This window comes from Lissotriton helveticus, chromosome 2_1 (genome assembly GCF_964261635.1).
Source record: "Lissotriton helveticus chromosome 2_1, aLisHel1.1, whole genome shotgun sequence".
Classification (NCBI taxonomy): domain Eukaryota; kingdom Metazoa; phylum Chordata; class Amphibia; order Caudata; family Salamandridae; genus Lissotriton; species Lissotriton helveticus.
Window position 1 is genome coordinate 1,246,515,977 of NC_136059.1, and position 15,892 is coordinate 1,246,531,868.

General features: G+C 44.6%; 1 protein-coding gene across 1 annotated transcript in view; it reads right to left on the minus strand.

Moving 5' to 3' along the window:
• The window catches only part of HPSE (heparanase), a 137,921-nt gene that overhangs the window by 82,091 nt on the left and 39,938 nt on the right, over nt 1–15,892 (minus strand). The window contains exon 3 of the mRNA XM_078676193.1: nt 538–663. Coding sequence (XP_078532319.1) covers nt 538–663 — 126 coding nt within the window. The remainder of the gene's footprint in view (nt 1–537; nt 664–15,892) is intronic.

Consider the following 15,892-nt stretch of genomic DNA (forward strand, 5'->3'; position numbering starts at 1 on the left):
TCGTGCTGTTTTTTTGAAACTGCTCACTATAATGTTAATAAATACATTTAAAAAAAGAGAAACACTTTACTTCTTTTTCAGGCGTCCAAAAATTCTCCCTACCAGGGGACTGAATTCTTTCATTGGCATCTTGAACAGCTGATTTCTAAACCAGATCTGAAGTTCTAGGCAGATTAAGTTTCTTCCAAGTCTGTTCTGCAACTTTCCTGCAGTAAGATCACATTTCCACACAACCATAATAGAAGGAACCATTTTGTAATTTCTGTGCTCTTTCAAAGAGCTTTGGTAAGATAATACAAGGGTAAACTAAGGTTCAACGTCATTAATTAAACACCATTATTGGTTTTACAAGTAAATCATTACAAAAATTGCCTTGAATCATCGGTTCTCTGCTTTGCACCACTACTAAATTGTTGGATTCTAAAATAAACACCTCCCTCTACTTATCCCTACTCCTCTCAGAAGGACAAATCAAAATGTTAATGCAAGGATGAAATACTTTTTTTAAATTAGAAACAAAAAGTTTAGACAGCATACTTGTAATTGTTGTATTTTTGTATTTTTTCTTCAATGCTTCTTTAAGTAGAAGCTCCTCTTGAAATGGCCATTGGGACTGCAGCTTCTTCTCCACAACTGCAGGGAGGGATCGAGGGGCACAGAGATCTGGGTATTAAGAGATAGAATTAAGCACCACCATCCAAAATTACACCGCGATAAGTGAACATCACATTGCACAAATACACAGTTAAAATGATGCTGTGAAAGATCATTGTTGCCAAAATGTAAGCGGAAAGTGAACAAAAATGCATTTTCACATAAAAGTGACAAAGCAGTAGAAATGGTCTCTGAATAAGTTCCCTTTCCCACTCTTGATATTTTGATTTTGAGAAAACTCATCTTCTGTACTCCGTTTTGTGACTCCGTTTCAAGGTCTAGATTATGAACATACAATAATACTGCATGGACTACAGTGACCTAAACACTACATCACAGGGTAAATATAAATTACTGTTCTGAACCGCACATCTCCTTACCTATCCTTGCCCTATGATGTAGTGGTAAGGTCAATGCAGTTTATACAATATTGTTGAACTGTGATATTATTGTGGTGTACCACTATATAATTGTGGTGTACCGCTGTACGTGCGCAATAAAATCATCAAAACTAATCTAAATCTGAAACATCTATTGAAGTCTATCAGGGAAACCAAGGACTACAAGAGAAGGGATTCTGTACTATTGTCTCGGTGCCTTAGCAGACCGAATACCCAACATATGTGTTACCAGGGCACAAGTCCTAAAGAAAGAAGTGGGGGGACGCTGACGTCTCGACAGGAAGTGATGTCACGAAAGGTGGCTTGCACCATCAGACTCATTGCCTCCCCTCGCTCACCCCTTAGATGCTATTGCATCAGAAAAGCCAGCGCGAGAGCAGCTTTCTGAATGAGCTCCGATCTCGCCACTGAGAGGCCAAAGAGTGAATGTGGGGCTCCATTTGCTCCAGTTATCGAGCTCCCAGTAAAATAAGTGGGGGGACGCCGTCCACCCGCGTGGTACCCCGACTCGAGCCCTGTGTGTTACTCCAAGCAAGGTGCAGTGAAGACTGCCAGCAATGCTCAAAGGCATTCTAGGAGGGGAGCAACCTGCAACCAGTAGCGGCTGCTACTGAAAAGCGTTGGGGGAGACACAGATGTGGGGTAGGGGACTAATTTTGTTTTAAAAATCCACTTACTTATACAGCCAGCCGCTACCTCTTCTTCCCGTACAGCCTCCCAGAATCCCCTGACCAATCACAACACTACCTTAAAGCAGCATTGTGATTGGTCCGAGCGCCATGGTTTGGCGCTCAGACGGGGCTGGCAGGCTGTGCATGTTCTCCACACAGGCTGTAAGAGAACATGAAGAGTGTGCATGATGTGTTGGCCAGTCAAAACATCATGCACATTTAAAGTACTGCCACCACTACTCCCCGTGTGATGTCGGGAGCCAAGTTTAGAAGCAAACTCGAAATCCTGTATCGTAAGGCATGATGAGGATGATGTTTTTTTACATTGTGTACTAGGAGAGGACAGTACCTCAGATTATTTGGCTTGAGTCTTGCAGGGAGCCATGAGCTTCCAAAAAGTGGATGGCATAAAGGCAAATTTTGAACAAGACAAATGTCAGGTACTGCAGATGTTGAGCACAAAGTTCTGCTCAGGTTAATCCAGAGGGGTTTGTCAAAGTTGGAGGAGAGATGGTCCATGTTGGCTAGGGAATAAGTGTAATGCATTTAAACACCAAAATTCATTTAGCATTAAATCCAATTAACCTTTTAGACTTATAAGTATCCCTTGGCAACCACTTACATTTTTGAAGTATCTTTTGGGTATTTTATATTCTGTCGATTTGTACGGCAGAGATTATCACCCACTAGGATATCAAGGCGTTACAGCAGGAACACAGGCTAGACGGTGCTCCTAGGTGAACAGTCAAGTCTTCAGCTTCTTGCAGAAATTGAGGAGTAAAGTAGCTGCCCATTTGTGTAAAGGAAGTTTATTACTATTCCTGGCAGAGAAGGTGCACCCCCCCCTGCATTACTTCTGTGAATGCAGGGGACTGAGAGGTAGAGCGTAGCTGTCTGAAAGGTTGGTAGAGTTGAATTTGGTCATTGCGGTAAGCTGGTCCAGTGTGGAGGAGGGCTCTGTAGACTTGGATGAGCAACTTGAATTTGCAACATTTCTGGAAGGGAAGTCAGTGTAGTTTAGTGAGGTAGGGAGTCTGGATGGTCAGGAGGAGTCTGGCGGTGGTGTTTTGGATGGTCTAGAGTCTTTGAGTGAGTTGGTTGGAGACGTAGAGTGCGTTGCCGTAGTCGAGTCTACTGGTTATGAAGGCCTGGGTGACCATGCGTCTTGTGTGAATGGGGACCCTAGAATGATGCCAAGGTTTCTGGTGTGGTCCGTGGGGGTGGGACCTAATTCAGATGGCCGTCAGTATGACCATAGGAATTAGTAACAGAGATAAAGATGCAGTGGAAGCGCCAACATCTACCAAAGGACTACCCTATCAGCAACTGACATCGGCTGAGATGACCAGAACTTTACTAGTGACTGAAGAGAATGGACGGCTGCCCCAGTATTAGCATCAAGCAGAACTTTGTCAGAATGGCAAATTCTGGTGCCCTTCCCATCTTAGTTTCCCCATCTATAGGATTGGTAGTACCAGGGTGGAGGGAATGACGGATTTAAAGGAAAGACTCAGGATTACTCCAAATTAACACCAAGCCAAAATAATCTGAAAGATCGAGAGAACCTCAATTAGTTGAATCAAGTGAACTAACATACAGAAGGATATTGTCAAGAAATTGTGGCACTGACCCCGACAGGAAGTCCCCTCACTTCCCCAGTTTCCCAGACTTAGTCGACCACTGACGCATTCTTGCATTCACCCACTCATCCATGCACAATAGAACACGCAAACTTAACAAGCACATGTAATATAAATAATAAAGAGGAAAAACAGAAGAATGCCACCTGAATAAATGCAGCAGACATGAGCTTGCTATAAAAACGAAGTAAATAATTTTAACATAGTCAATGGCCAATCAACTTGGATTGGTATGGTGAAATGTGTACCATTGTTGTCCTGATCCCTAATGGCTGATATGTTGCTTCGAAACAATCAGCCATCGAAGAATGGTAAAACAATGAGACATTACAGCCAAAAGCATTCCAAGATGGCCTGCTGCTTTAGAACCAGTGACAGAGAAGGATATTGGGCACGGCAGAGGAACTGAGTAACAAACAAGCGAGTTGACGCGCCCCAAAACAATAAGAAAAGGAGAGTAAAAAATGGCATATAAACAGAGAAAATGGAAAACTAAAATGACTGGCGTACAAGCCCTGGAACTGAAATACTCTTCATTTTGGATGGTTGTACTTATGTGATCAAGAAAAATGGAGTGCTAAAGTGTAACCCACTGTCCCATGCTATATACTGTCTTGGGTAGAAACAGAATTTGAATGACAGTCAACCAGTCCAGGGCCTGATAAGGGATGAGCCAACACCCCTCTATAAATGTATATATTTGTTATGATTTGTTTTTTATTACAAGGGCCTGGGTATCAGCTACCGCTCCCCGGTGAGATCTAGAAAGTATGTACACACGTAAGTAGAAACTACACATATAATTACCAGGCCAACACACCCTTCATCATTAGCTCGTAACCTTAATCAACTCACACCTAATTAATTGAGCAAATGCTTTCCTACAAGGAAATCCTCAGGCAAACAGTTATAAAAATGACTAATATGTGCACAGTTACAGCTGGCAAAAACATTTACTGACCCTTGTAGGTGGGCCTAACAAGGATTCTCACATTGCAAAGATTGTAACCCGAGGATTTGTCAAAGTGAGTAACTAACACCAAAACTGTATCCTACTATTGTAACCTATAAGATTCCATGTAACAAATTGTCTGCCTACAGTCACAGTAACACATAATCCAACTAAAAGGTCTATTGGTTTTAACATATGATTCTCACTATAAATAGTTCAGTCCTACTACATTCAATGTATCGTTTTATCATTAACAGACCAGACCTATGCATGTGACACAACTATTTTTCCAATGAACCCATCAGACCTAAAGCTCTTATCAATAGCTTGACACCATAAACAACTCAGGTCTACTCTATTGAGCATAAGCTTTTTCATCAGGCATGCGTCAGACATGCAGTTATAAAATTACAAGTATGTACAAAGTTACTGGTGGCAAAAAAATATATGCAGTCCTAGCTAATAGGGCCTAACCAGGATTGTCACATTTCACATCTTCAACCCTTTGGTTTGGCAGGTGGTAACTAATACCAAAAGTATTGCCTACTATGGTACTCTGAGGTTTCACGTACCAAAAAACGTGTCCACATGTAATAACAATCCACCCTACAAGTATGTTAGCTTTAATATCTGCTTTTCGCAGTAAGTCAGGCCTATTGTCTTTGGTATTACTTTTCAAAATAACCCGATCAGATACCCATTGGGCATCAATGGCTGGGCACCATAACCGATTCAGGCCTACTGCGTTGAGCATAAGCTTTCCAACAGGGCATAAAGTGCCATCGAAATACTACTTTTTCATCTGAAGTACACAACTTCTGCCCAATTAATGCTGTAGTTATAGGAATCAACATGCAGGTGGAACTAAAACCGCTCTCTTAGTATGGCTTCTTGAAGCTCTTTTACTCGTTATCCCATAAAGATTTAGTGACAACTGCACTGTCAAGCTAGACCTATAAATAGTCTAGAAGGCATTGATCTCCCTCTTTCTTTGACACTTTTACAACTGTCGCTAATTTGTCATACTTTCTTTATTATTGATAGGATACATTGGAGCGTAAAAGATCTGAAGCGTCAAGTCCTCCTAAAAATCATTTGTTATCTTAAACCTCCTTCAATTTTGTATCCATTGATGAAATATCTGGCACTAGTAAATACATCCTCCAATCTTTGATGCACTCTTGTATTCCGGCTTAATGACATTCTACCGGTACACAGTGGTGCTCACCACCTCAAAGCCAGATGTTAGTCTCTGCCACTTGCCGCATCACTAGTGCGGCAAGTGGCAGAGACTGTCATTGCTAGAATATGGGCTATTTAATTTTTGGCCCTCAAACCTCCAACACTGACTCACCATTCGAAAAATTATATCCATCAGAATGAAGGCAGACACACATTACTTAAAACTTGGTGGCTTGCAACTGCACTTCGACACCATGTATCTCATCTACTCCCCATCATGTTAGGACGTCAGGGCTGCAATAAATAGTTCTCAAGGGTGTGTCGGATTTGGATAGATTTGGGCAGGATGCATATTGTTGGAACTGGCTGTGGATCATGTACATATTTATGGGCACCATATCAGAAGATCAGAGTCTGCTGTGCAGAACCTAGTGTGCCTAGTTACTAGCTGCCAGTTTCATTCTTGGTGTTGCATTATGCAGCAAATACCTATCAATGCCCAGGTCTTTCAAAGCCAGCTGATCTCCCCTGCAAAACTTAAATTAACTGTTCCTCCTCAGCCGGTGTTAAAATATAACAAAGATGTTAACGAGAGATAAGGGCCTATGGTCCTATTTGGCCCCGTCATCTCAACCATGGGATTTAAGCAAGTCTCTTCTAAATTAGCTCTTCCTTCATCTTCGTTATTTTTGGTGGTCGGACCAGGCTTCTCAACAGTCTCTTCCACTTGTGATCTGCTAAGCAAATGTCCAATTTGCTCATTCAGCAGAATAGGTTTTGCTTTCCCTGGACTTATTTCTGGGCCATGTTTAAAATAAAATAGTTCAATGTTAGGAACATACCTTTATACAATTTTTGATTGTTGCACCAATTGTGTTGTATTGTCATGTGGTGGTGCAGCCAAGGGATGACAGAAATGCATTCCAGTGGTGCAAGAGGGGCCCGTAGGCACCCGAAGAATTGTATCCTTTCACCCTCACCGCAGGCCACCTTCCAATGCAGTGCATTGATAAAAGATTAGCAGAGGAGCCCTTTTTATGCAACTCATCAAGGCATGAGCAGGATGAAGCATTTCAGCAATCTGCTCATCATCTTTCCCTCATTACTCCCCATACGTCCGTCCTTCATCTGCCTACTACATTCTGTCCCAGTCATATTACAGGCTGCAAAATTCTGCACCACATTCATTCTCTGGAAGAGGCGACAAAGTCATGATCTGACTCCCACTCCCTTTAGAAGGCCTGTTTCTGACCTATGCCGTTGTTTAAGACCAGTGTCAGAAGCACCCTCCTTTGCTGCACAGATGTGTGTGGGCTCATCCTGCTCTGCATTCCACACTCGGATGAATGCCTGTGTGGGTGGATGGGTGTGAGTGCTTTTTAAGCTGTTGACCACTGGGGCACGCTTATCAGTCACCAAAGCATGCCAGTGCGTCGGATAATACCTATATTCACCAGAACGTAGACGCATATGTGTGAGCAGCCAACGCACCAACCTAGCCTGGTGAATTATCGCTTGTTCTTCTTGACAATTGGTCTTTTGCGGATTAAATGAGAGATGTATAGTTTTGGATTGAAGGAAATGGGAGTGTTCAGCTGGGAATGGTAGGTTACCGGTGCTGCTCAATCCAGTGGCGATGGCAGAAGGGGTGTAGTGGCTTGACGGTCAGGGTGCCGCCGCAGAGAACTGAGGAATCAGAAAACTACTGAGCTACAACACTGGACACCAAGAGCAGGTAACCATGTTAGTACCACAGTACTGTACCACAAAGGCTGGTGACATGCGCATGTGCGCGCTTTTAGGGAATCCATGCCTTTATAATGAACTTCTTGATTTGCCATCATAAATACAGGCTTCAAGTTCTTTGTAAAACAGCCCACAGCAGCGCCCCCACGTTTGACCATGCTCGGGGTAATCCAGTCCTGGTTGTACCTTTTTTAATTCCGGACTAGTGTTTAGTTTATTCCCTTATAAATGGGAAGACTACAAGTCTCAGAATTGAAAGATTGGAAAAACTGGTGCTAACTGGCGATCTCTTCAATGGCTACAGCACAGCAGTATGGGGAGCCTGCACTGACGCTACTTTAGCTCAATTCGTTCACTGCACAGGCAGGAAGCTTGGATAGCTGCTGTACATGCTGGACCACTTCTATCAAACTTTCCTGGAAGCTCTCTGCACCCAGTAACAACTAACCGGAAAATCCCAGACCACTTCTTCCCTCCTCAGGCAGACATAAGCAGAATCTTGCCCAATGCTACAAGTAGTGTTGCTCGTGCCAAGGATGAGGTCAGCCCAGGCACACCCAGTGACCTCACTCTCTGTCCTTCCTACCATAGTTACACATTCCTTTTGGGCTCATCAACAGTGTCTGCCCAAAGTCCTGGAGAAACACTAACTTTACTCTTCACATGCCAACTCCTGACACATTCATGGCTTGCTGACTGCATCAGGCCTGTCAAGAGTCACAGCCAATCACCTTTCTTTGCTAGAATCACTGCGAGAGTGATGTGAACCCAGCTATACCCTGGTTTCATGGTCACCATTCAGAAAATGTGACACTGTGGCAGTGTTTGTCAAAGGGGGCCAGGAAGCAATGGGATTGTTTGGGACAGGAGGGACCTTCCTCTTTTGGGCTCCAATTGCACATCCTGGGGGCTCCTAGGTCATAGCTAAGGCTCTTGGAGGGTGTTGATGACCTATCTGTATATGGACTGAGAAAACACAAACTACTACTGCTTGCTCATAGGGACACAAAGAAATGCATGAAGATAATGACGACTCAGGTATCAGTCTTCAATGCTTTAACAATTTCTTCACTTTTGAAAGTTTGTTTAATGCTAAAGCCATTACTTCAGACTAGACTGTGTGTTCCAACTGAGTCCCAAAATTGTAATTCTTTAGCTAAGGAGGTGCACTTAGGTCGTCCTCCGTCAGGCACATGGTATTTTACCACTGCGAATGAACATTGACATGGGAACCAGACAACCATCAACGATAGAATCAGTCAGCAGTTACCATGAAAAAAAGCCAAAAAGCCAAGCATGGGCATCAAACTGAATGTGCTTTAAATACTGCTGCATCCAAGATGGCTGACACATTCCTGACCTCATGTGAGACTTTGCACCACAATCCATAAAGAAAGTGAACAATGAAGGTTACCCTGTGGGGGATATGAACATCACTTCAGATTTCCAACCACACACCAGTGTGTACACCATTGGGGTGGATCAAGAAACGCCAGAGGATTTTTTGAAGGCCTGGACATAACCACAGGGAATAATGGGTACATGGTCAGAAGGAGGGGTTAAAGGTTTAAAAGGACATGGAAGACATTCACAATAGGTCCAGAATCAGAGATCTGGGCTAAGGATCGCAAGACCCAGCTGACGAAAGACAAGGCCTACACACCATGAGAAGTGCAACATGCATTAATAACTTTAGAAATATTTAACTGTTCCCCACATGAAAGGAAAGCACACAAAATATAGATCCTCACATAGGAACTAAAAAGAAACTATGTATAAATGCACTCCTAACAGTTGTGTAGTCAAAACTGTTCTAAAACATACTTGGACTAAGAAAAGAAAAATCAGAATAATACTGTGACCAGCCACAACTCTGACCTCCCCTGTTAAACAGGTACCATATGAGGTCTTCACTGCAGAGCTCAAGGCTGATGCGCCCATGGAGAATACGAATTTCATCCATGAAACAGATTAGTGGCTCACTATCCTGTACCAACAAGTACTTCAGAGACTTCTAGACCTGTGTTTTACTTCCCCATTTTCATGCACATTTTCTCTCCCCATCACGTGAATGTTTTCTTTTAATGCTGCAATAGGAAGATAGCTGAATTTACAATAAAAACTGTCATCACGTTTTTGAGGAGCCTAGCTCGAGAACGAAATGGCCGCCTTTTAGCTCGGCTCCGTCGGCCCTCCAGCTAACCTCGACTATCCTGTACTATATCCTGCACTGTGACGAAACTTCACTACAGAATTTGAAATTTAAAGACCCACTCTTACTCACCGTCTGGTCCGGAGGATCCTGTGTGCTGTGGATCCGCAGCTGTGCCCTCGGTGAGATCTGGGCCTTCGGACGCTCGAGACCGGGACCTCGCCTGCGGGACCCGACCGGCGGAGAAGAGATTGCCGGTCCGGGCCGCGAGAGTGAGCCACTGGTGAGAACCGTTGTGCGTGTGCCCCGGAGATCCAGAACCGGCCCCGATGACTGGACCGTGCGGCTGGAGGGGGACGAGATGTGTTGGGGGCTGACTGTGTGAAGGGGTCCCTTCGCCTTTGTCCTGTCCGGCGGCCCGGAACCCCGCGCCTGGCTCCCGATTGTGGGGCCTGCCTCTCTTCGGAGGGGACCCCCTCCCCCATCTGGCGCTTGCCCATCCTGTGCCGGTGAGGCCGTTGTTGGGAGCCTCCGGAGATCTGTAAAGTCCTACATTTGGGGACTGTTTGGGGGCCCACGGTGGAGTGTGGGGCGGCGAAACTCACAAGATGGCTACCGATAACGCTGGGGGTGCTCCGCTCTGCGCCGACGCTCCTTACCGGCCGGATTGTGCGGAGGCCTGGGTGTGTACCCGAGCGCCCACGCCCGGAGATGTCCTGGATGCCTTGATGTCATTGTACGCGGTCTTGGCCCCCGGTGCCTCTACTGACTCCATGCGGCTCGCCGCCATTTTGGGCCGCCGCTCTTTCATGCACCCCTCTTGTCCTGATGCCGCCATTGCTTCGCCCCCTTCGGCTGCGCCAGGAGTTGCTGCTGTTGTTCTTCGGCCGCTTGATGGGCCGGTGACTTTTGACCCTCTGCTTTCTCACCGCCTAGACTTCGAGGGCTTCCACACGACGCGGAGATCTGCTCCTTCCCGGGCACCTGGGACTTATGGTGGGCCGTCGTCTGCTCCCGCTTCGTTGGATTCGAACTTTTGTCCTGGAGGGGAACCTTTGCATCGTCGAACTGCGCACCTGGACTCCGGCTTGCCTTTGCCTGCCCTGTCGTTGCTGTTACAATTGATTTGCATTATTGACTTTCTGTATTCCCTCCGTACGAAGGCTCTCCCTGATTTATCTCGCTGCCGTGATTCTGGCCAACATTACGATTCTTTTGTGCTGGGTGGTCCGCTCCACATTATCCTTTATTGGGTTGGTTTTGTGGTTAGGAAGGGTTGGGGGTGAGTTGCACGACATGATCGTTTGCTGGTTTACCCGCCCGTTACACTGATGCTTGTACCCCCGTCACGGGGAAATGTTACAATCTCTTTCTCCTCCCCCTCCCTGTGGGTTTTTGCTGTATGTGAAGGTGTGGTACTGATTTGATACTTATTCATTTGTTGGTTGGTGGAGGGTCGTAGCCGAATGTGTTTGTTCATATCTTCTGGCTCCTCCCTCACATTTTATTTTTTGTTTCATATTTCCTTTTTTCCTCTTTTTGTCTCCTTCTTCTACTTTCTTTCTTAACTATATTTCGGGTTTCGGATTAGGGCGACAGGCACGCTGTTTGGAGGGTAGGCCGTAGCCTTCTGCAGGGGTGCGGGGTGGGACGGGTGGGCGGGGTCTTTCAGATGTTTTCTTTTGGTTCTATGGCCCTTTTCTATCCCTTTATAGCGGTGCCGCTTCTGTCCTTGCTTCTCTGGCATGAGTGGGTCGTGGTCTGTTGCTATGTCACTTTTCTTGTTTCGATGTTTCGTCGCGAATGCCACACCCTTTCTCTCGCCAGCTTCCACTTTCTTCTGTACTATTAGCCGCGGGTTGCCTGGCCCGGGGTGGCGCCCATCTTGCACGTTTGTGTTTTTCCTTTTATTTTTCTTCATCTGTTTTTCCTCTTTCTTTCCCCTCTTTTGTCCCTTCTTGGTTTCCTCCCCTCTGTTTTTCCCCCCTCTTTTCCCCCTTTCCCTTCTCCCTTCCCCTTTTCCCCCCTCCCCTTTTCCCTCCTCCCCCCCCCCTTTTTCCCAGGCTCGTATTGCGAGAAGTGGTTTTGTCAGTACAGTTTATCCGCTCCCCTTGCCTTTGCTAGCGTGTTATTGGGTGGGGGACATGAGATATTGGTAGCACTTGTATGCTTCTCAATTACGTTTTACGTTTGTTTTGTGCTACGGGTGATTCGCGTCCTCACACCCTCCTCCCCCCCACCCCCCTTCCTCCTTTTGTTTTGGCACGGGTGTATTCCTGTTTATTGATTTTCCCGTATTTGTGACTCAGCCATGAGCCTTGCCCCATTATTATAAAAAATTGACCTCATTGATCCTGATTTTGGGCCGTTATTGCCACTTATCCCATTTCTGGCACTGTTTAATTATGTCTGCCTGCCTGCCAACTAGCCTTGTGTCGCTTATTTTGACTTCTGATCATCTTTGAATTGTGGCCGGCCGGATTGGTTGTAGGCCCATGCTTGTTTATCCTAATGATGCCAATAAAGGTCTTCAAAAAAAAAAACTGTCATCACATGTGTGGGCTGAATGTGGTCCAACAGCAAGGTAGACCACGTGCCAGATGTAACTGAATATCTGGACAGATGGTTAGCTGGGCAGCCCACGTTTGGTGGCAATAATGTAAGAATGCATGAGAGAAATAGATGGGAGATACTCGTGATGAAATGCAGCATCCATGCACAACAGGAATGGTGGCTGCATACCAGTATTTGTACTATGTTGTTGTGCTGGATTCTTTACACAACCACCTAGGTAAAGCTACTGACATTCAGGAATATCCCGGCGTGGCATCCTATTCACCCAATAGGATTTAGAATAGTTAGCCTAGTCTTTAGTTTCTTGTGATGAGATTGGTTACTGCTGCCCATCATGTGTGTGTCAACAAATCTTGGATTTTCGTTAAGTGGCAGCGTTTGTTCATTTTTGCAACTTGACACATGGTCCTTAAGGTTGTTTCGCAAAGGAGATTGAAACATTGGTATTCATTCAACGTCGTTTTAGAATCATTTTTGAGTGCCAATCTTCTATAAGTTTTAAGATTTTTGGACCTTTTCATTCTCAAGTGGAATTACACGGATTTATGCGTTGCTCTTGATGGACTCAGCATTCATAGACCAGTTTGAGATATGTCTGTGTGTGCTTTGTGTTTGTCCTCTACGTGTATCTGTTGTAGCTATTTTCTAGTTCGAAGCATATTTGCTTATCAACAGGGACCTTTTGCAAGTGAAACGATAATGTTGTGATGCACAGAATTATGTTTTCCTGGCATAGACCAACCTAGGCCTCAACTTCACCTGATTTCTTGAAGCATTCATATTAATCATGGGTTTATATTTCTCATTGAAACCGCATGTAGCAAAATGTGAACTGATGCTTTGTGATGACATGCTAATCTGGAGGCACTCTGGAGAAAGGCTTTGTTACTTTTTAAGGCTCTTCCTGCTCGCTCACTGTAGGCTACACATTTATGAGGCTTTTAACTGTTTATGTAACCAGATTTGTTCTGACACCTCTGATGACATTAGGTCACAGGGCAACTTATTAATATTAATTTAGGGGAAAGTGCTAGCATGGTGGTTTTGGAGGACATATAATAATGCTGTATTTTGATTTGATGATGTGTTTACTTGTTTGTTAGTCCTATGCTGATTGTGTGATTTCCATTTCGTCACACTATGACATTTCTTATAAAAAGTCATGGTTTTGGGACTGTGTGTGACACTTTCAATCTCTTGGGAGGCTGCCCGACTTACTTGCTTGTGATGCATCTATTTAGAATGTTAAGAGTCCTTATGGCAATTGATTTTGGAGTACTATGACGTATTCTTTGAAACCAACTATATTTTAGCCTTCTGTATTGATCTTTAATATTTTAATAAACCTTCATTTTTGTTTAGTTCTCTGACCTTGAGTTTTTGATTGTATCTTCACTTATTGGCTGTTATTTGAAATGCTGTTTTGAATCTTAGCTTTAGGTACACACTCCCTCATCTATTTTTGAGGAAAACATTGCCCCCGACCCTGCATATTCATTTCATATCTACTTTGCCAATTAATTGAGGGATAGAACCTACATATATATTTTAGCATTGGGAAATATTGATTTAGCATTGTAAAAACTGAAACTGAACAAATTGAGTGTGTTGTGTTCATGAACATCAATTCAGTAAAATGCCTGGTGTAGCGGAAGTGGCATCACACACCATTTGACCTTCAGTTTCACACACACAAACATGATTACACATACACACACACTCTCTCACCTAAACACGCACCTACACACAACATACATTTAAACGCATTTTGGTTTTTACACACCTTAGCTGCCAGGGAAGGTCATATTCCAGCTAATTGTACTCCATTTTTTAATTACACGAGTAGTGAATAATGAAACATTCTTCTCTATTGGAGCCCTGGAAGACCTGCCACTGTGTTCCTGTCACTGATTTTGCCACCTCTGAGGCAGAGGTCGCAAGGGACAAGCCAGGGTTCACAGCTGTGACCCCTGGCAACCTCTAAATGACGTTCATGGTTGAGTTTCATTTGACACAGAGTATGATGTTACTAATTTCTAAATCTGCTTTTATACTTGAATAATTTCAATTGGTTGGATTGTTTTGATACCAACCCAGGGGTGTAGCTTTATGGGGTGTCGGTTAAGAGTGGTGACCCCATTAACAATGATGACAGTTAATTGTTGAAACCTGTCTTTGTTTGTACTGTTTTTAGTCTTGGGCACTGAGCAATACCAACAAATATTTTTTTCTCTCATTATCCAATTTTAATTCACTTTTTGTAAACTAATTTTGCACTGCAAATAGTTGTTTTTTTCCCCCATCACAAGCGATAATCATTTCACATCTGTAGGTTATTCAGTGACTCGTGAGTGGGTTGGGGACACTATCAACAGGTCCTGGTTTCACCATCAACTAGTCACTATGGAGTTGTTAGGAGGAGACCCAGATGATGAATAAGGATGGCACCTGTTGGTGACAGATGGGTATACATACTCTCAATGAGGTTTTCCCTTACATTTAGGATATAGTAAGTTTTGATTTATCAGTGAGGTAGATTTTATAATGGTTTTAGACCCGTGGACACTTGTGTGTAGTAAATGGTTAGGAGTGGTAACAATGTTCCTACCTATTCGAACCAACATTGGGCATTCCCATTACACTTACGGAATATACTGCAAAAACAACAAGGTGATGGAAGAAATGCCTGAATTAATCCAAGCCACTGGCAATCGCCAGGGGCACATTTGAGACCATTGTCTTTCACCCACTGTGCTATTCTAGACCGAGACCTGCCTTATACAATTCAGTCTTGGCCCCTCTCCAATAAGAATTCAGCCCAAAATGCCAGGCCTCCAGACGGGACCTCAAGTAAATTCGGACCAGTTTCGACCTACTTAAGTCTCGTAAGTGATGTATAGTTTGTGTCCTATAGCAATGTGAACACGCTATCCATATCTGAACATACATTCACTCTGAGTGCTCTTACTGCAAATATAAAAAGGTTGTTGGACTTGGCCCTTCTAGCAGGTTGACCCCTGAACTGTTTGCCTTTTAATGTTACATCATTATAGTGATTTCTGGTCTTTGCGCACTTTAGCACTGTGGCGCAGTGTAAAGTGCGTGCGCTCTCTGAGTGCGCGTGTGAGAATGGCCTGCCCTCCCATAGGAATGCATGGGGAATGTGTGTGTCCATGGTAGTTCCTGATGCGTGGGGAGTGCAAGGTTGAGTTTGGTATGTGCGAACTCGTGAGATTGATTGCTGCGCGATGATGTGTGCGGCTTTAATGCGTCTAGTGTGGAAGTGCCACTTCTAGAAGTTGGCCTGCCTGTGCAGTAGATGTGAATTGACTGTCTGGCTTGTGATTGGCTGGAGCTGGCTGGTGTGCCTGGCTCCAGGAGTCAGGATGGGTCTGCCCCAGCGGTGAATGAAGGGATCTGTATGTTGATGGGAGGGAGGAGTACAGCTGGGACCTGAATAGGGCTGGGCTTTCCCTCCACAATGCTGGCTCCACCCCCTGTGGTGTGTCTGATGTCCCTGACTCATCCTGTGAATAGGCAGAGGGGCTGAGCAAAACAAAGTGCTCAGGAACCAGTTGCGTCTGGTTCGCCCCTTGCCTGCACCTTTGACAACAAAGGATTTCTGTGTATAAAAAGAGGCTGTGACCTCATGTTAAATGTTCTTGTTTCCGGACTTGAATCTACCAGGTGCGTGCTGCTGCTGGGGCCCAGGGGAAGACTTGCCTCCCTGGGCCCTGCCCAGCCCCTGGATGCCCTGGATGCTGGAAGACTTCTTGGGGACCCCTCTGCCTGGTCTGGAATGACTAGGGGATTTTTCCTTGCCCCAGGATCCTTTCTTTATCTTTAGGGATATTTTACTTGCCCTAGCGCCTGGAAGCGCTTTATTTTAAAAATGCCCTGTCATTGAGGGAGCCTACCCC